Here is a 21,962-nt window from a genome sequence, read left to right as displayed (position 1 = left end):
ATAGGAACTTTAGAAACTGTTCAGTAGCCTACTCTCTATATTCACAGATTAAGTAACCAAGACCCATGAATTATTTTCTCTGCAGCCATACAGAGTGTGGCAGAATCATTCCTAACAAAACCTCTTCCTATGCGGGCCTGTGAGCTGCTAATTCTAAACCGAGCAGTGTGACTATTCATCCACTTTGTGGCGAGTTAAGCAGACGGTTAAGCAGCCAAAGGCACTTGCTCCCCTTCCCTAAACTAGTTCCCAAGGAGCCAAGAAACTTCAGAGCTATATTTCCTGACCAAAAAATGGCACGGTAAACCATCTTTCTTCTGGATATATACAGCGCCTCAGAGTTCCCAAAGCGCTTTTCACTGTATCAGGAGAAAGAATATTACAACATTCAGAATTAAGAGTAACTTATCCTTTACATTTAATTCTTGGTGTAAAAACGAGGTTCAAGACGAATGTTCACACAACCACTCCATATTACTTCTGCACATAATTGTATTCCCCACGCCGAAGTAGCAGAATTTGAGGGATACGGGCGAGGGGATGCAGAGAACCTCAAACCGGCTCCTCAGAACCCGAGCGCAGCACCAGGGGGCCCGGAGCCGGGCTTCGGGCGAACGAACCGTCCCTCCCCCAAACCGTCCGCGCAAACAAGCCGCGCCTCCCCGGCCGCCTGCTAGAAGCTTCCTCCCGAGGAACGCAGTCCCAGGCTCAGCGGCAGCGTAAGCAAGCGGGCCCGGCGCAGCTCGCGCGTCCGCCCCTCCCCGCCGCTGGCCCGGCCCCCGGGGAAGCCCCCTTGGCCCCACCCAGAGCCAGGGCCCGCCCCCAGCTCCCCGGCCTCCTTCCTGTGGGAAGTGCGGCTCCCTTCGCGTCCCCCGCCCTCTCGGCTCCGCCTGGCAGTCGCCGCGCTGCTCGGCGCTGGCTGGCCCGGCAAGGGGCGTCCGGGACCCTTGAATTCCTGAGTGCGCAATCAGGCCCCGCCAGCAAGCCTTGCGCCGGCAACAAGCCGCCGACCCGCCCTCTCGTCGCGGGCCAAGTCGTACCTCGCCACCAGTACGTCTTGGATAAGTCATGCCAGGTCTGATGCCGGGTGTGGTGAGTGCCGCCCGGACCCAGGTGCGCCGCCTCGATGAGGTCCCGGCGCCGCTCCGGCTGCAGCACCACCTCTAGCTCCGCGAAGGTCTTGCGGTGCCGCTGCCGTCGCTGGTAATACAAAGTCCCTTCGCGCACTACGTAGCAAGCGGCAGCCTTGCGGATTTTACGCTTGACATTGCCCTCGGTGCCCGGGGCGTACGGCTCGCTCTCGTTTGTCAGGTAGCGCAAGATGGCCCGGTAGCTCTCCTCGCTTGACATCGCGGACGGCGGCACGGAGGGCACCTGTCACTGGCAGAGGAGGAAAAGAGCGCACCACCTCCAGGCGGATGCCACAGCAGCGGCAGCACCGTAGGGAGGAACGGCTGCGCCTTTGGCGAGCGCGCTTAGACTGTGCTCGCAACACGAAGGCAGAACGGACGAGTCGGTTACCAGGGGGAACTGCACTTCCCTAGCGCGCGGGATCCAGTGGCGACTGACAAAATGGCTGCTGCACCACCGGAAGTGACGCAAGTCAAGGGCGGGGACTGGGCCCTGATTGGAGCGCACTCGTTTTTTGGCCTGATGGAGCCGATAGAGTGACGTCAGGAATGCGGACGGACATTTTGGAAGCGGGTAGCCCCTTCCTGGGAAATCGAGGGTCTTTGGGCAGACATCTTAAGTCCTGGCAGTTTCTCTTTTCATTTTTCCCTTCTTTCCCACGCTAAGGAGCCACGTGTAGGAGGAGCCGGTGGGCAGTTGTGATGTCATTGGAGACACCCGAAGGGGTAAAGGAGTCCGTTTTCCCGTCTGCCTTCTGAGACGCCAGACATCACAAAATAAGCAGATTTTGAGGCTCCTGTGAAAATGTTAGTCTTTGAACCCAGCACCAAAGACAGCCCTATGGAAATTTAGGTTCCAGTTAACTAGCATTATAAAATCTTAAGTCGTTCAATGATAGGAGTTATTGTAGTTCCTAAACTTTTATCTGCTAGCTCCAACTACCCAAGGAATAGTCGGGATTTTTCTGGAATGATTAGCATGTATAGTGACGATTTTCTACAAAGGGCAATCGTGTTGTAAAGGAGTGGGAAGGAGTAACTAGCACTATCTTCTTAAAGCTTCATTTGCATGTATTTTTATATAAACGTAGGGGAAAGCGTTTTCCATTTTACACCCAATATATTAAGAGCATAAGAGGCCAAGCCGACTAGAATTGCATTTCCCAATGTGCGCTAAAGTTTCTAATTCAGATATTTAGCTGGCAGTCTGGAGCAGCGACCCGGGCGACCCTTCCCTGGGCTGAATCTGCAGCCCTTAAGAGTCCCAGACCAAACATACTCTGTGGCGAGTGGGGTCAGACACTACTGATACCGCTTTGCTGAAGCCGGAAAATTTCAGGCTTCCGCGCCCAAGGGCTCTGGTTGCTGCCAAAGCTCCCGTTCCCTACCAGGTTGTCTGCAGTCTCTGGATGAGGCTCTTTGTCCCTTGTGGAGGCAGGTGAGGGGCAGACAACAGGTGAATACAGCAGACTCAAAAACAGAATGATGCATCCAGGCTCCATGGTTTTTGGGGCGCGCACACACTAATTCCCAGAGGGCCCAGAATCACAAGGGAATCATTGAAAGATTCCAGGTGTAGGGACTTGAACTCCGAAGGCCCAGAGGAAAAACAAAACTACCAGGCCTGGGATCTACTTTGGCTCAATCAATTTGCAGACTTTACGATCATAGCTGGAAGAGGGAGGCATTAAAATGCGTGGTTGCCTCTCTCCGCCAGTGGAGTGGGGCACTCACAGGAGAAGCCTGAATCCACCTTGTAAGGAGTTGGTCAACGTGTTGGGCCAGCCCCGCCGCTGGTTTCTGTTATCATATTGATTCCTTTTAAAACTAAATTTAACATCAAGTGAGTAGATTTAAGTATAATTTAAAGCAAACAATACAGGTAGGAGTATACTGGCAAGAGTGGAAGTGACAAATACCACTTAAGAAAAGCTAAGTGAAAAAACATTTCTCCACCCAATTGTTTCTGCCAAAACACAAGGCGTGAAAGCACTGAGAACCCCACTAATGCCTGGATTCCTCTTGGGACTAATGGAAAAATGTTTTCATTAAATGTTTCCTCGGTGGTCAGATTGTATTCCTGAGCAAAGTTAAAACTTGCTATACTATGAAAACGGGGACTTAGTGTTTATTTCTAGTTCCTTCTGGGCCACAGGCTACCTAGGACTCAAGGAGAATCAGAATCAGCAGTTACACTTTATTAAAAGCCAACATTTAAACCAGAAAATACTTTTATTATGTCCAAAAATTAGCATTCATAGCTCTGCATCCAAGTTGGATATTTTCATTGGTTATTTTAAGCTTTCCTTGTTCACAGTGAAATTTTACTTTCCCTGTAATTTCATAAATAAAACATTGTCATTGCAATAAAAAAAGATTTTTTCCTCAAGCAAAATCTTAGGTTTTGCCCTCCTGAGCAAAAGCCTGCACATTTCTTATATTAATTTTTACATATTTCAATTTTTGGGTCCCCAAAAAGAATGATTCCTTTTGTTATCAGTACTTTTGAACAGTGCCTGAATTTAACATGCACTAGAAAGAAAAACTGCATCACTGTGGATAGAATGGGGAGAGGAGGAAATGTTGACTATACTTTCATTTAGTATTCCTATGTGTAAAAGCATGTTTCCGAAGAGGATTGTGGCTTATTCACTGTTGTATCCTTGCAAGAATCTACTTTCTGTACAAGCCTATTCTTTACATAAATGATTACTTCTATATCCTAATATCCTATATTCCTTATCCCATCTTATACACATACAGCTCTTCAATCAGCAGGATACTCAAGGCACTTTTGCAATCTAACATGGCTCAGTCAAACCCCACAGAAGTTAGTTAAGGATACTTCATTCAAGAAGCAGTGCTCTTCATTTAAGCTTACTTTCTGGGAGCAAGTTTTAAAGGGCATGTTCAACTCAGCTATCAGCTAATGGTAGGTGAGACACCAATGAACAGAAGGCAAACCCTATATATTAATAAAATCTATTAAAAATCATGGAAATGGGTAATTTACAAATATCATTTAAAAGATTTACTTTCTGCAAAGTACAGGTGGCTCCCAGGTTGCAAATGAGATATGTTCCTGAGGATGTTTTTTTTATTTTTTTCAGACAGGGTCTCGCTCTCCCAGACTAGAGTGCAGCAGTGTCATAGCTCACTGCAACCTCAAACTCCTGGGCTTAATAGCAATCCTGCTGCTGCTTCCTAAATTGCTGGGGCTGCACATGTGCACTGCCACACCCGGCTAGAAAAGGCAGAGTTTCCCAGTGTTGTCCAGGCTGGTCTTTTTTTTGAGACAGAGTCTCGCTTTGTTGCCCAGGCTAGAGTGCCCTGGCGTCATCCTAGCTCACAGCAACCTCAAACTCCTGGGCTTCAGCAATCCTACTGCCTCAGCCTCCCGGGTAGCTGGGACTACAGGCATATGCCATCACGCCCGGCTAATTTTTTCTATATATATTTTAGTTGTCCATATAATTTTTCTATTTTTTTAGTAGAGACGGGGTCTCGCTCTTGCTCAGGCTGGTCTTGAACTCCTGACCTCAAGCGATCCACCCGCCTCGGCCTCCGAGAGTGCTAGGATTACAGGCGTGAGCCACCGCACCCGGCCCAGGCTGGTCTTGTACTCCTAGGCTCAAGCAATCCTCCTGCCTCGGGCTCCAAAAGTGCTGGGATTACAAGCGTGAACCCCCGCACCTGGCTCCGAGTACATCTTTAAGTTGGATTTGTATGTAACGTGGATCCCTGATGAACATCACATATGATGATACTACTACTATAATGGCTCCTATGTGGTAATGATACAGTGTAATACTATAACAGTAATAATACCCCTGTACTAAGTTATATAAACTTGTGTTCTTTTAAACAAACTCAAAGTTTTGATAGAAATTTCAAAAAAAATATTAAAGGTTAACACTCACCTAATGTTCCATCAACACTAGGCTAATAGGAATGTTATACTTATTTTGATCTTCTAACCAAATCAGTAACCTTTCCATTTCAGTAATTAATCCACTACCTTGCTTAGTAATAATTGATGCTTTCACTGGAACACTGCCTTTGACATGTTCCATTGTTCTCACTTTATCCTTTATAATTGTTCTGATAGTAATGTCATTTGGCCTTTATCTGAAACGCTGAAGGCTTAATTATTTCTACTTCTGTTTCCATTGTAATCACCGTTCACTGCAGGCTCAATCTGGACTTGCAGTGGACTTCCACTTTGGAGGCAGGGTCATAAAGGGTAAACACACTCACAAAATCAAATTGATGTTGGGCTTATGTGACCATATAAACTGAGACTAGCCACAAACATAAAGATGCTGCGCCAAGAAACCACTTATGTCATGCGGGCTTGCTTACATGTGTGGAAGAAACCAGTTCTCAAATCACTAATCTGATTAATTATTTCAGGATATTAATAATATCCTTATGGGGAGCCTTGGGAGGCTGTTGCTAATTATGGAACACCGTAAGTCAGGCTGTCCAGGTTGTCTGTAACCCAGGGACTGCCTGCTTATCTTTTTTACTAATCACTTGGATTAAATTTATGCAGCATCCTAGTATTTGTAGCCATTAAACCAAAAAGTTGACCATGCAGTCAGTCTGTGTCATGTGCCTATACACCTCACCTAAGCAAAGCCAGCATTCAACCACATATATCTTATTTATTACATCATTTTGCTTAACATTTCTTGTACTAAGAGGCTTACTTTAGTGAGCATTATTCCTGAGAATGAACTTTAATAAAGGCCTACCTCTTACTTTCTCAACTCTATGAAGTCACCTAAGACCATGTAGCCCCACCATGCCTATTTTATGAGAGAAAAAAATCCAGCACAACCTAGAGTTAGAGTTGGATCTTTATTTAAAAACCTGATCTGTCAACTTAGCGTTTTCCACCAACTCGGGGAGCAGAAACCTTCACAGGCTTTACAATCTTTTGCTTAGGTGCTGCCTTTGTAGGTGCCTGTAAAAAGATGACATGTTATGTGACATCACTCCCCAAAAGTTTATTACCCTTCTCTTATGTCCAGATTCATGTATCTTATTAGATCTTTATGTATCTTTCTTAATTTAACTACATTCCCAACACCAATCTTTTCATGTGAAACCCCCTAAAATATTAGAAGTCCATCTTTATAATGAAAGATAAAGACTAAGATACTGTTATAGATTGAAGGAGTAAGGCGATACAACTTAGCGTGAGATTCCTGAATTTTATTAATAGTATTGGACAAATGTTAATTTTCTGGTTTTGAAAGTTTTACTATGGTTATCTAAACTAATAACTGAGAAAAACTGGGCAAACTCTGTGTACTGCTACTGAAAACCTTTCTAGTCTAAAATTATTTCAAAATAAAGTTTAAAAGGCAAAAACTACCTTTATTTCTCCCTTTCCCAATTCCTATCTAACATTAAGAAATGCTCTGGTTCCTGGAGAGGCCCTCTCTGGAGACCTATAACTGAAATCAGTTACAGTTTCAGCCTTACACTAAATTTTTTAAAACCATGAAACTTTCTCATTTATCACAATTTGGATTAAAAATAAATTTTCCTGTTATATTATTTGAGAAATGCAAGAAATCTCAGAATTACCTTAGCAGCAGCCATTGCAGTCTTTTTAGATGCTTGCTTAGCCTTTTTTGCTTCCTTTGCAGCCCTGTGGGGTTAAAAAATCAAGGCAAAGCACTTTACTCCTTAAGGGTATAGCTTATTAACAAGGAGCTAGAGAGTATTGCTCAAGTAGAACTATCATATTCCATCCATCCCCATCTCCATTTATTTATTTGTAGGCTAAATCCAAGAGGTTTGTCACAATAAGTTTCATTAACCCCCCAATAAGCTTAACTTACATATTATATAGTGACTTTAACTTCATACAGAATTTGAACATAATTAAATGATATTATAAACTGTTGTATTATTAAAACTAAACATTTATAACCGACAATCAAATTGCTTACTACAGATGCAAGTTTCAAAATGAAAATAACATCAGATTAGGTTCCTGAACCTATAAATTCAAACATAACCTAAAATCCATCCCAATAGCTGAAATGGTCATAAAGCAGTATGCCTCACCTGATAGCTTGTTCTCGTTGAGCCTTTCTAACTTCAGGTTTCTGATTTCGCTTGGCCATTATATCAGCAAGAGATGCACCAGTGATGGCCCTCTGGAATTTCACTGCACGGCGAGTTCGTTTCTTTTGAATTTCCTCCTATGAAACAAAAAAATTGGGGTGGGGGGCAAACTTATGAACCCTCCTCCATGAAATAAAACATGCTTTCCACTTAGGGATTGTTGAAGCCATCTATTACAAATCCTGGTCATTCTTTTTACTACCTTAAAAAGACAAAATACTGAACTGTAAAGAAAATGGTTGGTTATTTCATGAACTGGATGGTACTGTAAAACTGCCCCCCCCTCCCATTTTGAGACAGAGTCTCACTCTATTGCCCAGGCAAGAGTGCCCTGGCATCAGCCTACCTCACAGCAATCTCAAACTCCTAGGTTCAAGCAATCCTTCTGGCTCAGCCTCCTAAGTAGCTGGGACTACAGGCGCACACCACCATGCCTGGCTAATTTTTTCTATTTTTAGTAGAGACGGGGTCTCATTTTTGCTCAGGCTGGTCTTGAACTCCTGACTTCAAGCAATCCTCCTGCCTTGGCCTCCCAGGGTGTGCTAGGATTACAGGCATGAGCCCCCTTGCCTGGCCTTAAAACTTATTTTAATAAGACTGCTTACCCTTTTAATAATTTACTTACAGAAAAATAATCAAGCCTCAACTCACCTATTTTTAACTCAAAGGGCTGTCAATGGGAGAAATATTCAAGCTAAGAGAATGATTTATGACAGGAAAACCACCAAACTTTAGGGAATGTCCATGAGTTAAGACAAAGCAAAATTCAAACATTTCCTGCAGATTCCCTATTGGAAACCTATGCTATAGTACTTATGAAAAAGAAGACCTTGAAGTGTATCTCTAAGTCCAAGAACAATTAAAGTAAGTTTGTGGTTAAAACATACCCCCCATTTTAAACTTTTCTGAAGGATAAATCTTACTGCAGAAAATGCCAGTATTTACCCGTTCCATTTTTCTTGTATCAGATCCATTTTTAAATGTTTTCTTATTGTGGTAAAATATATTAATTTGCTCCCTTTAACCCCTTTTTAGATGTCTAATTCAGGGGCATTAAGTTCATTCACAATGTTGTTCAGTCACCACCACCACCCATCTCTAGAACTTTTTCATCATTCCAAAATCTGCACCCATTAAACGATAAGCCCCCAATTTCTCCTTCCCAATAGCCTTTTGTAACCTCTATTCTACTTTCTGTCTATGTGAATATGCGTATTCTATGTACCTTATGAAAGTGGAACCATACAATATTTATCATACCGTCAGGCTTATTTCACTTAGGATAAGGTCTTCAAGTTTCATTCAAGTTGGTTGGCTGTTAGCTTTTTAAAGCTGAATAAAATCCCATTTCATGTACATGATACATTTTGTTATCTATCCATCCACTCATGGACATTTGGATTGTTTTCACCTTTTGGCCATTGTGAGTAATGCTGCTATGAACATTGGTGGAAATTATCCGAGTGCCTGCTTTCAGTTTTTTCAGATAAATATCTACACCATGTAATTTTTATGTTTAACTTTTTGAGGAAACATCAATAGTTTTCCACAGCAGCTGCACTGTTTTATTATGTTCAGCAATGCCCAGATGTTCCAATTTCCCCCTACTCACCAACACCGGTAATTACTGTTTTAAATAAGACACCCCAATGGGTGTGGCCAAAACCACTTTTAAATGAATTTCTCCTTTCTCTGAACTTCAACACATTTCATGTCTTATGGCATTTATTTCCCACTTTATCTAATGAAGTCTTTCATCCACGAAGTGCTCACTAAGTAGTCAGAAGCCTAAATATTCCAAGCCTCCTGAATACTAGTCCTAGTCCTACCAAGGTACTGGAACCTTTTCTCACAAATCCTCTCATCCAGCTAAAATGGCACTTAAAAGAAGGAGCACACAAAAAAATTCAGCTTAGGAATATACCAGTATAGTAGAACTACAGTGGTCCTACATTATAATCAAAACCAAATTAACTACTCAATTTTGACCCACCCAAACAATGCAATCCATTTCACAATGCCCTACTTAACACAAATGTGCTTAATTCAATCTGATTTGTACAAAGGGGTACTTCCAAATTTCAATTTGGCACCGCTATTATCTCAAAGTGTATAAGCAGACACTACATTTTCGTTTGCTTTTTACTGTTTGGTGTGCTACAGTTTTAAGAACACTTCTGCATACCGTACCGTTTAATTACAATTTTACACAGCAGAAAACCAACGCTCAGAGCTTAAACTACTTAGCCGTAGAACATCAAAACATATTCCACTTACCGACTGTCCCTTTTTGTGCTTCCTTCTGTAAAGTACAGTCCAGTTTATCTGCCGAGGATTTCTCTTAGAAAGGAACGCCGACTCGCATTTTGCATTCAGAAACTGGAAAACCTGGCGTGACAAATTCAAAGTAACTACCTACTCAGCTACAAAGAGTAGAAAACGCTGAGCTCGAAATCTTAGGAAATTAACATCTTTTCATTTTACAAAATTGAGAGTCACAAATACAAAAGGCTCATGTCACATATCTGGCAGATAACTGGGTCTTTGCGTTTGGTCTTCTCTCGAGGGCAGGGAAACTTAAGCTCGTAGCCAAGGAGAGGGTGGTATGTCAAATTCAGGGAGACATCCTGCTCTCGTCCCTCAAGGTGGGACTCCCAGAGAAGCTGGCGCCCATGAAACAGATACCTCGGTACTCCAGTCACTTGTCTTACACCGGGGCGTCAAAGTTACACAAACCCCTCCTCCTGTCCGACGGGGCTCACAGAAGATCAAGACTCAATGCAGATTCATCGAGAGGTTTCTGATCCTAACAACCATTCCACACAGGGTCCCCGAAGCTTGTCAGAGAACAAGGGTGATGTTTTAAATGAATCCACCTAGACCGAATTAGACAGGCCTTCCCTCCTCGGAGTACAAAAAGCTGCGTTAAGCCAACGCGGCCCTTTACCTTGCCGTCTGTTCTGGCGTAGCGTCTCCCGTGTCCGGGGTAGATCTTGTACCCGCTGAAACTGCACAGCTCGACCCTACAAGAAAAAGTCAAAGCCCATTAGGGGGGGCGTCTACAGTAAAGGAAGCCATGCCCGGGACACCGAGGAGGAGCTTTGCCCCAGGATGGAAGCGGATTAAGATCCATAGATCCTGCTTACTTCATCGCTGCAACTCCGCAGAAAAAGGAAAGATGGCGAAGAGAAAGAGAGGATCATGGGAAGGGGCCTTATAAGATCGTGGGAGTAATCTCCTCCCCCAATTCCCTGCGCTGAGGGCGCTTAGCGATGACGTTTCTCTGGGTGGCGGCGTATCCTGGTTTGCGCGCCTACCGACTTCCTCCGGAAGAATCCTGGTAGAGGCGCTGAGGGCCAGAGGCGGGTGACAGCCAAACTGGTGGTGAGGCGGTTTGTTTCTGAGTCATTCTGTCTCTCCTACTGTCAAGTGTTGTAGAGCCATGGTCTTGCTGCAGGGAATGTGAACTGAAGAGAGAAGTATCCTCTCTCCTCTCCCTCTTATAGAGACTCAAAGACGCATACTCCGCAGGTAAAAACTTAAAGAAGTCACATTTTGCCTTCCGTGTTGGCCCATTTCCTCAGCCAAACAAATTAAATTTTATTAGTTTAGCCATTTGTAGCAAAGTAATGACATTTGAAGCGTTTCCCAAACCGTACTTAATCGAACTGTGCACAATGGCGCTTAACGTTCATGGAGCGCTTTCTCTGTGCCAGGAATTATTCTAAAGGCATTACGTATATTAGCTCATTCAGTTTCCAAAATCCTGTTAAATATGTGCCGAAGCACCGCACTTCGGAGCTGCTGCCTAGTAAAACTTAGGGGCCCTTACAGCCCCACCTGGACGGCCAAGGCCTCGATTGCTTGAGCCCTTCTGTGATACTAGACACTTCATCTTTTGACCGGGAGTGGCAATAGGCAATCCTCGAATTCTGTGGGAAGCTGGAATACTTGACTAGGAAACCGAAATGTAATGATTAATTTATGCTTTGTATATGAGCAACTAAGCTTATAAAGGTTCTGTGAGATAGTTGGTTGAAAAGATTTGGAATGCCCAACAAAGTGGCTGGCTGATGTTAACAATGCTGTATAACCAGTCTCAAGAATCAGTTAGGAGGCCGGGTGCGGTGGCTCACGCCTGTAATCCTAGCACTCTGGGAGGCCGAGGCGGGAGGATCGCTAGAGCTCAGGAGTTCGAGACCAGCCTGAGCAAGAGCGAGACCCCATCTCTACTAAAAATAGAAACAAATTATCTGGCCAACTAAAAATATATATGGAAAAAATTAGCCAGGCATGGTGGCGCATGCCTGTAGTCCCAGCTACTTGGGAGGCTGAGGCAGGAGGATTGCTTGAGCCCAGAAGTTTGAGGTTGCTGTGAGCTAGGCTGATGCCATGGCACTCTAGCCCAGGCAACAGAGTGAGACTCTGTCTAAAAAAAAAAAGAAAGAAAGAAAGGAGAGCTCTGCATAATTCAAAAGGTAGAGCAAAGAGGAAGAATTTGACAGAGTGACCAACTCTGACCAGCTGCTGAGAATACGTGGTATACTTGAAGATGTTCGCTTCCTCAGGTTTCCATGGCTTGATGAATTGAACCAACGCTGACATTCTTCCAACTCTGTTCTAAATCATGGCTGATTAAACAAATGTTTAATCATTAAAAAGCCTAGTTCTTTTTGAAATAACCCTGCTTCCACAAACTGTGATGCACAGCTGGGTTTGAGTAGGAATTGGAACCAAGATTCACTTGCAGGAATTAGTTCTTTTTGCTCCACAGAACCTCAGAATTTATAGTCCCTTCCCAGCACTTTACAAATATTTTGTTTTATTGTTCTTTGAAACTAGTCTTGTGGAAGAAACTCAGGAAACTGGGTCTTAGGGATTTTAGCTGTATTTTACTCTTTCCTGGAGGGCATTCTTGAGCTGGTATTTCGCAGTTCTTTGTAGCACACTGTTATTACAACTTTAATTGTGCTCAAAATGCTCTTAGAATAGGAAGAAATTATATGGAAACCTCTAAATGAATTTATCTTATATAGTGTCATAAAGCACAGCTTTCAACACCATCCCTAAAGTTTTGCTGTCTTTATCCTTGCTTTCTCTTTTATCACAGGCAAAAGATTCAGCTGCACTCCATTCTTTCATTCATTTATGGAGCATTACTAAACCAAATTTGGTGCCTTTCTCAGTGTCTATACCTCTTGAGAACCGTGTTCGTCCCTTCACAACTTCTTTACCCATTTTTACGTATTTACCTGCTGTTTTAGTTTCCTATGGTTGCTGTGACAAATTACTATGAACTAAGTAGCTTCACACAACAGAAACCTATTCTCTCACAGTTCTGGAGGCCAAAAGTTCAAAATCAGTTATCACCAGGCTGAAATCAAGGTGCCTGTGTGGAGGATCTAGGGGAGAACATGTTCCTTGCCTTTTTCAATTTCCACTCAGATAAGCCACTCTTGAATTCCTTTTTTTTTTTTTTTTTTTGAGATAGAGTCTCACTCTCCTCGAGTAGAGTGCTGTGGCATCAGCCTGGCTCACAGCAACCTCAAACTCCTGAGCTCAAGTGATCCTCCCACCTCAGTCTCCCAGGGTGCTAGGATTACAGGCGTGAGCCACCTCACATAGCCTCTGGTTATGTTTTTTAACAGTTTTTATTGTTTTAAGATACATACTAAATATTTACAGATGATATAACATTATGTCTGGGATTTGTCTTGAAACCTGAGGGAGGGGTTAATGGGCATGATGGTTAATATTAGGTGTCATATTGACTGGATTGAGGGATGCCTAGATGGCTGGTGAAGCATTGTTTCTGGGTGTGTCTGTGTGGGTGTATCCAGAGGAGATTAATTTGTGAGTCAGAAGACTGAGAGAGGAAGACCCACCCTCAATGTGGGATACTCAGCACTTGCTGCTTCCTTTCTCTCCCTTCTGTATTGGAACACCTTTTTTCTTCTCCTGCCCTCGGACATCAGACTCCAGGTTCTTTGGCTTTTGGACTCTGGGACTTGTACCAGTAGCTTCTTGGAGACTCTCAGGCCTTTGGCCTCAGATTAGGGCCTGCACTGTTGGCTTCTCTGGTTCTGGGGCTTTCAGACTGGGACTGAGCCATGCTATTAGCTTCTCTGGTTCTCCAGCTTGCAGATGGCCTCTAGTGGGACTTAACCTTTGTGATTGTGTGAGCCCATTCCCCCTAATAAATCCCCTTTCATGTATGTATATCCTATTGGCTCTGGCCCTGTCTAATCCAGTGGGTAAGGGCATGTGTGAAAAATGATTGGCCAGGAGTGGATAATGGTTTAGGTTGGTTGTTAGGTACCAGTGTTCATCAGAATATTCTCTATATTATTACATACTCTTTTTAATTATCTTCACATGATAAAAAGTTTCAAATAATAATTATGTGCCTTGGGATTGAAAGATTTAAGTTCCACAATTCAGTCTTGAAAAGTAGAGTAAGCACTAAAATTATTTTGTAATTTACAAAACACTTTAAGAGGAAAAAAACCCACACTTTATACAAGATTGTTTATAGCAGCTTTATTCATAATAGACAAATACAGGAAACAGTCTAGATGCCCATCAGTAGATGAATATATAAGCAAACTCTAATAATAATAAAAACAAACTCTAAAAACAATAAAGTGGAATGAACTTTGATTTGCACAGTAATATGGATGAGTCTCAGACATTATGCTAGTTGAAAGAAGCCACACACTAAAAAGTACATACTTTATGATTCCATATATGTCAAGTTCTACATCATGTGAAACTAACCTGTGGTGGGGAAAAAAATAGTGGTTGCCTCTGTGGGGGATGGGGGAGGAGGAAACTTTCTTTGTTAATGCTTGATGGTTAGTATCTTGATGGATTTTAGATTAATTACAAAGTTTATCAGAACTTGGGGAATGTTCATTTAAAATAGTTTACTTCAAAAGAAAGGAAACTATTGAGAACTAGCTAATGAAATACATTCTATTGTATTTGGGAGAGGAGATACTGATCCATTAAAAAACAAGATTGATGGATGGATAGAGGAATAGTTGGATAGATATGTGATAAAACAAATATAATGAAATGTTGGTTATAGAATCAAAGTGTAGGTATTCATTGCAAAATTATTTGAATTTTTCTGTATTTTTCAAATTCATAATAGTTTTGGAAAATAAAGGGAGACATCTTCTGGAAGAAACTGGTATTACTGATTGACTAAAAAAGGCAAGTGCAACAAAGCATATGATTCGATATTTAATAATTGCCTATTACTTTTCACATAGCCTGTTGGTTCTCTTTCATGTGCCCAAGCTATCCTCTTTGCTTGTTTTTTTTTTTTTTTTTTCTCTTCTTTCTGTTTTGGTCCATTCTTTTGCAGAAAGAACAAGCTATCCTCTTTGGCTAGAAAGTTTTCTTCCCTTCCACTGTCTAACTTCCCACTTGGATTTTACTTTCTGGGCTGGGCATGGTGACTCATGCCTGTTATCCTAGCACTTTGGGAGCCTGAAGCGGGAGGATCAGTTGAGGCCAGGAATTTGATACCAGCCTGAGCAACATAGTGAGACCCCCTTCTCCACAAAAAATAGAAAAATTAGCCCAGTGTGGTGATGTGCACCTGTAGTCCCTGCTACAGGGGATGTTGAGGCCGGAGGATCGCTTGAGCACAGGAGTTTGAGGTTTCAGTGAGCTATGATGACACCACTGCACTCTAGCCTGGGTGACAGAGTTAGACTATCTCCGTAACAAAAGGAAGCATCATCAAATGATCAAAATTTTCAAACTAACAAAAATGAATTCCATTCAGTTTTCAATAGAGTGGTTAAGAGAAATTCTCATTTAGAAAATTTTCAGTTTTGGTCCTGAGCTTAAAAAAATCACAATGCAGCTGGGCACGGTGGCTCACGCCTGTAATTCTAGCACTCCGGGAGGCCGAGGCGGGTGGATCGCTCAAGGTCAGGAGTTCGAGACCAGCCTGAGCAAGAGCGAGACCCTGTCTCTACTAAAAAAGTAGAAAGAAATTATCTGGCCAACTAAAATATATATAGAAAAAATTAGCCGGGTATGGTGGCACATGCCTATAGTCCCAGCTACTCGGGAGGCTGAGGCAGTAGGATCGCTTGAGCCCAGGAGTTTGAGGTTGCTGTGAGCTAGGCTGAGGCCACGGCACTCACTCTAGCCCAGGCAACAGAGCGAGACTGTCTCAAAAAAAAAAAAAAAAAAAAAAATCACAATGCAGCATTTTCACTGCTAAGCCATCAGATGCTTTGGGGCAGGGCAAATGGGGATATTCTGCTATTTTGACAAAAAATTCATGAGCTGACAATGGTTAAGTCTGTGAGAGTGAATGTAGTTTATCATTGATATTGCTGATTCAGTAATACCTGTACATGGTAGATTTGAATGTTTTCCACAAACTACTGTTGATTAATAGTACAATAATATTATAACCATAGGATATAAATGCCTTACATTTTCACAAGCATTCTAAGTCTGTCAAACTAAGCCTTTTTCTTACATCATCAGTTATAACACATCATAGCTGATTCCACTTCATGTATACTAAATTAGTGTTTTCTCAGTGTCTTTAAAAATATTCTCAACTGTTTCATGCAGCTATTCATGGAGGCTAATTCTTCAGTCAGTTCAAACATTAACTCCTTGAATAAGCAGGAACAAATAAGCAGCATCAGTAACAACTCTCAGCTTATTAAGAGCCAACAAAAACCATTCAAAATCACTTGCCTTTTTTTTTTTTTTAAAGAGATGGGTCTCACTATATTGCCCAGGCTGGATTTGAACTCTTCAGTGGTCTTAGCCTCCCAACTATCTGGGAGTATAGGCGTGGGCCACCTCAGGCAGCTAACCTACTTCCTTTTTAAATTGACTATTGATGTTGTTCCTTGTGTCCTTAACACTTTCAGCATCTATTCTCACCTAAAGGCTAAAGTTTTAAACAAGTTTTTTTTTTCTGTGTGCATTTCTTCAGCCACTGCAATCAAAAATCATTTAATTAATATGCTGTAAGTAAGTGACTTTCCTTGATTGGCTAACAAATGAAGCATTGGGAAACTTACTTCGGTTGGAGCATCATTTTCATTTCTCATTTCTGTGAAGAAATTCTATAATGAGATGCTGTTTAATTTTTTACCTTAAAACTTTTTTACTTTAAAACTTTTTTTATTTTCTGTGATTTGGGAATATTAGGATGACTACCTAGTCTGGTAATGTCAACATATATAGTATTCTTTTAAGCATAGATATAGTTTCATTTGCATGATAAACACAATGCTTTGCCATCCAATTTGATAACAAAATAATCTTTTCACCGTACCTTAAATATGGGATATTTTAAGTTCACTTTTATTCCCCCCCCTTTTTTTTATAATGACACATATATGCTGGTAATAAAAATAAATAAAATGTCAAGGTATGGCAATATACATGGCACTCGAAATGCTGTCAAGTTACAAATGTGTTACTGTGATTTGTAGTGCATAGCAGCAGTGCCAAGTGATGAGACTGCCATATATAGTCTAGAGGCATGAGTACTCTGTTGTAAAAGCAGCCATGGACAGTAGGCAAATGAATAAGTATGGCTATACTCCAATAAAATTTTATTTATGGACCCTGAAATTCAAGTTTCCTATAAATTTGGGGTATCAAGAAATGTTATTCTTTTGATTTTTTTCCCAGCCATTCAAAATGTAAAAATCATAATTAGCTGTGGGAAGTACAAAAGCAGGAGGCAGTCTGGATTTGGCCCTTAGGGCATAGTTGGTCAACCCTTGCTAGAAAACATCTGTATAAAGCACCCCTTTGAGTTTGTTCTTTAATTTGAGGGCATGGAAAGGAATTAGTATTTTATTTTTTTTTTATTTTATTATTATTATTTTTTGAGACAGAGTCTTGCTCTGTTGCCCTGGCTAGAGTGCTGTGGCATCAGCCTAGCTCACAGCAACCTCAAACTCCTGGGCTCAAGCAATCCTCCTGCCTCAGCCACCCAAGTAGCTGGGAGTGCAAGTGCATACCACCAAGCCTAGCTACTTTTTTCTATTTTTAGTAGAGATGGGGTCTTGCTCTTGCTCAGGTCAGTCTTGAACTCCTGAGCTCAAGAGATGGTTCTGCCTTGGCCTCCCAGAGTGCTAGGATGACAGGCATGAGCCCCTGGGCCTGGCCAGGAATTAGTGTTTTAAAAGAAATTGTTATTCATATTCCTTCTGTGTTACAGACTTTTTATGGTGAGTAAATACAGAAATCTTAGTGATTTAAAAGTTTTAAAAGTCCAATTTCACAAGAAAAGTTTTGCATTCCTCAGTATATTAATATATTTTTGACTGGAAAGAAAGGAAAAGGTAAATTTTTAATAAGGGTACGAAATGACCAAAAATGGGTTACAGGAAAATGTTTAAAACACATTACTTGAAAATAGCAGTACCAAATCTTTGTGCAGTATGTATCCATTTTTGTTTAGACATATGTGATGGGGGAGCACACCCAATCAATATATTCCCATCAATAAAAGACTGCAAGGAAACACCCCAACATAACAGTGACTGTCTCTGTGTAGTGAGTTTACAGGAGATTTTTAATTTTTTCTTGTCTGTATTTTCTAAGATTTTTTTCAATAGCATTCTTTAAAAGAAACTAGGCTTCTATGACTTGGGCTATGTCAAAAAATAAAAATAAACAAACAAACAAACAGAAAACTAGTAGCTAGGTACAGTGGCTAATGCCTATAATCCCAGCTATGTAGGAGGCTGAGGCAAAATAATCACTTGACCCCCAGAGTTTAAGGTTATAGTGAGCTATGATCACACTACTGCACTTCTGCCTGGGGAACATATTTTTTCCTTGTATATTTTCTCATATTTAGTGTGTAATACCTACTAATAAAAAAGCATAATTCTTCTAACCAGAACAATTGACTTTTCCCTTGTATTGTGTTTTCTGATTGTATGAACAGTACATGAGTTTTTTTAAACATTCAAGAAAACAATATGTAAAATACAAGGTGAAAGTTTTTTTTTTTTTTTTTTGAGACAGAGTCTGGCTCTGTTGCCCAGGCTAGAGTGCCGTGGCATCAGCCTAGCTCACAGCAACCTCAAACTCCTGGGCTCAAGCAATCCTCCTGCCTCAGCCTCCCCAGTAGCTGGGACTACAGGCATGCGCCACGATGCCTGGCTAATTTTTTCTATATATATTTTTAGTTGTTTGGCTAATTTCTTTCTATTTTTAGTCAAGACGGGGGTCTTGCTCTTGCTCAGGCTGGTCTTGAACTCCCGACCTTGACTGATCCTCCTGCCTCGGCCTCTCAGAGTGCTAGGATTACAGGCGTGAGCCACCGCGCCTGGCCAAGGTGAAAGTTTTGATAATCTTACCCCCTAGAGCTACATTGTCTAATATGGTAGCTATTGACCACATGTGGCTACTGAGTGCTTGAAATCTGGCTAGTTCACATTGAAGTATGCTATAAATGTAAAACACACACTGGATTTCAAAGACATAGTTAAAAATAAGAATGTAAAATATGTAATCAATATTTCTATGCTGTTTGTGTTTGACTACCAATATTTTGAATAAATGTTTTTTTACTTTAAAGAAAAGTAATAGCCATTTAAAATATGGCTATTATAAAAGTTAAAATTTCATATGAGGTGCTCATATTTCTATTGGGCAGTGCTACCTTAGTGGTAATAAAAAATCACTACATTTTATTGAGTGTTTACCACATTCCAGGCATGGTTTTGGGTTTCTAACATGATTTAATTGACTGAATTATCACAGTGGTGATATGCATTGGGAATTATTATTATTGCCATTTTTCAGAGGGCAGAACCTAGTGTTTAAATTATAAATCCAAGATCACACAGCTGGTAAGTGGGTAAGTAACAACAGTGGGATTCATCCATGGTCTGGCTTTGGAACCCGGTGCTCATTCAGTGTTATATAGCCTCTATGTTTGGGATTTCCATGGTTCAGCCTTTGTTAAATTTTTCCATAGTTTTCCCCATGTATAATTGTTTTTTAAAACTGAGATCATAGTATACTTACTGTTTTGCAACTTGCTTACTAAAACAAAAACAAAAACCAAACTTTATACCTCTACTATTGTTCCATTAACTAGGTGTGCTAGTTTGTGCCTAACAAAGCAACGTCACCATTCCCATTCCGATTTAAACATAATTGTTCACAAGAATTCCTCATCTTGTGGTCTTTTCCTATTGTCATTTCAGCCTCTACTTTCTTTTGGGCCTGTTTGTTAGCCATAGACTCCTGAACTGCTTAGAGTCTACCCATATTTTAATAGTAATAACGTCTTGTCTGCTGTCATGGAAAACAGATTTAAAAATTTTTTTAATTTATTTTTTTAGAGATGAGAGCTCACAATTGTCAATCTTAAATGAGATTAAGAAACTATGATTAAGTATAGAGTTTATTCAAGGGCAAAGCTTGAGGATGGCCACCTGGGAAATAGAGACTCCAAAAGAATGGATCAGTGTTCCAGTGTGGAGAAGTTAAAGTTTCACTTATATAGGCAGTTAACAGAGTTGCAACATTTCCACATGCAAGGTCAGTACATACGTTATAGCGATTTGATTGGTTACAGCTTGCTACATTCCAAGAAAGATTGCTTTTTTAAATTTTTTCTTTCTTTTTTTCTTTTCTTTTCTTGGAAGAAAGCAAAGCACAGGAAGATTGCTTTAACATGCCTTAAGAAGGGGTAGTGGTCTCCATGAGTCTTATCTCTGGCACCATTTGGTTTTTCTAACTTGAATGTGGCCACGTAGCCACATTCCTCTCAAGGCTCAAAATAATTTAAAATTCCAACAGCTTCAAGTTTGAATTATTTAAGTTTTCACTCTGTTGCCCAGGCTGAAGTACAGTGGCTATTCATAGGTGTGATCATAGTGCACCACAGCCTCAAATTCCTGGGCTTATGTAATTCTTCTGCCTCAGTCTTTGCAGTAGCTAGGACTATAGTCACACATTTCTATGCCTGGCTTAGAAAATGAATTTTTATTTCATTTTCTTATAAAATGTACTATTTTGAGGCTGGGTATGGTGGCTCATGCCTGTAATCCTAGCACTTTGGGAGGCCCAGGGTGGCGGGGGGGGGGGGGGGGGGGGCCGGGAATCGCTTGAGCCCAGGAATTCAAGACCAGTCTAGGTAATAGTGAGACGCCTTCTCTACAAGAGACTAAAAAAAAAACAAACAAACAGAGTGGGGGGTAGTGGCCCTAGCTTGTAGTCCCAGCTACTCGGGAGGCTGAGGCAGGAGGATCACTTGAGCCCAGGAGTTGAGGTTGCAGTGAGTTATGATGATGCCACTGCACTCTAGCCCAGGCAACAGAGCGAGACCCTGTCTCCAAAAATAAAATAAAATATACCATTTTGAATAGGCAATACATTGATATATATATATATTTTTTATTTCAGCTCATCATGGGGGTACATAAGTTCAGGTTATATACAATGTCCATGTCCTGCCCATCCCCCCGAGTCAGAGCCTCAAGCGTGTCCATTCACCAGACAGTTCGCCTGGCACTCACCATGTAGTCATACCTCCATCCCCTCCCCCCACCCCCCAGCAATACATTGATATGATTAAAAATATTATGTAAATGTGTTCAGCAAAAAGTTTCTCCCCAACTCTGTCCCTCATCAATTCACTTCCCTTTCCCTCTTCTCTCAGGTAGCTACTGTTAACAGTTTCTTGTGGATCTTTCCAGAATTCTTTCTAAACACACAGAAATGAGTATATTATATATATGTATACACACCTATTCATTAAGGCTATAACCAGAAAAATAAGATGTGCAGCTAATAATATTTTAAATCAATTATTGGAAATGTTAATATGTGGTTGCACATAGATTCAAAATTCTGTCTGTCCTTGAATAAAGTATTTACCTCTTTAGGTTGCCAGAAATTAGCAAATTAAATACAAATGCAAATAAAAAATGCAAATGAAAATACGAGATGCCCAGTTAGATTTGAATTTTGGATAAACAACATGTCTTTGTGTTGCTATAAAGAAACACATGAGGCTGGGTAATTTATAAAGAGGTTTATTTGGCTCACAGTTCTGACAAGCTGTACAGAAAGCATGATGCTAACATTTGTTTTTTTTTTTTTTTTTTTTTTTTTTTTTTGAGACAGAGTGTCACTTTGTTGCCCGGGCTAGAGTGAGTGCCGTGGCATCAGCCTAGCTCACAGCAACCTCAGACTCCTGGGCTTAAGCGATCCTACTGCCTCAGCCTCCCTAGTAGCTGGGACTACAGGCATGAGCCACCATGCCCGGCTAATTTTTTTGTATATATATTTTTTTTAGTTGGCCAGATAATTTCTTTCTATTTTTAGTAGAGACGGGGTCTCACTCTTGCTCAGGCTGGTCTCGAACTCCTGACCTCGAGCGATCCACCCGCCTCGGCCTCCCAGAGCTAGGATTACAGGCATGAGCCACCGCGCCCGGCCATGATGCTAACATTTGTATCTGGTGCATGCCTCAGACTGCTTCCACTCATGGTAGAAGGCGAAGGGGAGCAGGCATCACATTCCAAGAGGAAGGAAGCAAGAGAGAGAGTAGAGAGGTGCCAGGCTCTCTTTAACAATCTGGTGTCTCTGGGAACCAACAGAAGGAGAACTCACTCATTATGGCAAGGGTGGCACCAAGCCATTCATGAAGGATCCGCC

The 21,962-nt window shown here is 41.5% G+C and overlaps 3 protein-coding genes across 4 annotated transcripts in view; 1 reads left to right on the top strand and 2 right to left on the bottom strand.

The window, feature by feature from the left end:
• The window catches only part of ZBTB11 (zinc finger and BTB domain containing 11), a 29,266-nt gene extending 27,607 nt beyond the window's left edge, over positions 1–1,659 (bottom strand). The window contains exon 1 of the mRNA XM_045540379.1: positions 1,041–1,659. Within this exon, the coding sequence (XP_045396335.1) occupies positions 1,041–1,350 (310 nt within the window). The 5' untranslated portion in view covers positions 1,351–1,659. The remainder of the gene's footprint in view (positions 1–1,040) is intronic.
• Positions 1,660–5,974: 4,315 nt separating this feature from the next.
• Positions 5,975–10,522, bottom strand: RPL24 (ribosomal protein L24). The gene is made up of 6 exons (XM_045540378.1): positions 10,421–10,522; positions 10,222–10,297; positions 9,552–9,662; positions 7,215–7,351; positions 6,729–6,792; positions 5,975–6,099 (listed from the first exon to the last, which is right to left on the bottom strand). Exons 1-6 carry the CDS (start codon positions 10,423–10,425, stop codon positions 6,019–6,021), a joined length of 474 nt encoding a protein of 157 aa, XP_045396334.1. The 5' UTR covers positions 10,426–10,522; the 3' UTR covers positions 5,975–6,018.
• Positions 10,523–10,558: 36 nt separating this feature from the next.
• CEP97 (centrosomal protein 97) overlaps positions 10,559–21,962 on the top strand; it is a 39,412-nt gene continuing 28,008 nt past the window's right edge. Inside the window, exon 1 of one of the 2 annotated variants that reach the window (XM_045540374.1) lies at positions 10,559–10,805. The gene's annotated coding sequence lies outside the window, so the exon portion shown is untranslated. The remainder of the gene's footprint in view (positions 10,806–21,962) is intronic. The other variant, XM_045540376.1, reaches the window with a different exon arrangement.

This window comes from Lemur catta, chromosome 1 (genome assembly GCF_020740605.2).
Source record: "Lemur catta isolate mLemCat1 chromosome 1, mLemCat1.pri, whole genome shotgun sequence".
Classification (NCBI taxonomy): Eukaryota; Metazoa; Chordata; class Mammalia; order Primates; family Lemuridae; genus Lemur; species Lemur catta.
This window is presented reverse-complemented; position numbering and strand designations above follow the sequence as displayed.

Coding starts and splice junctions, on each gene's coding strand:
- RPL24 (XM_045540378.1), bottom strand. Junction 9,663..10,221: donor ACGCCAGAACAGACGGCAAG/GTAAAGGGCCGC, acceptor TTGTCACGCCAG/GTTTTCCAGTTTCTGAATGC. Junction 7,352..9,551: donor AGCACAAAAAGGGACAGTCG/GTAAGTGGAATA, acceptor TTTGTTTCATAG/GAGGAAATTCAAAAGAAACG.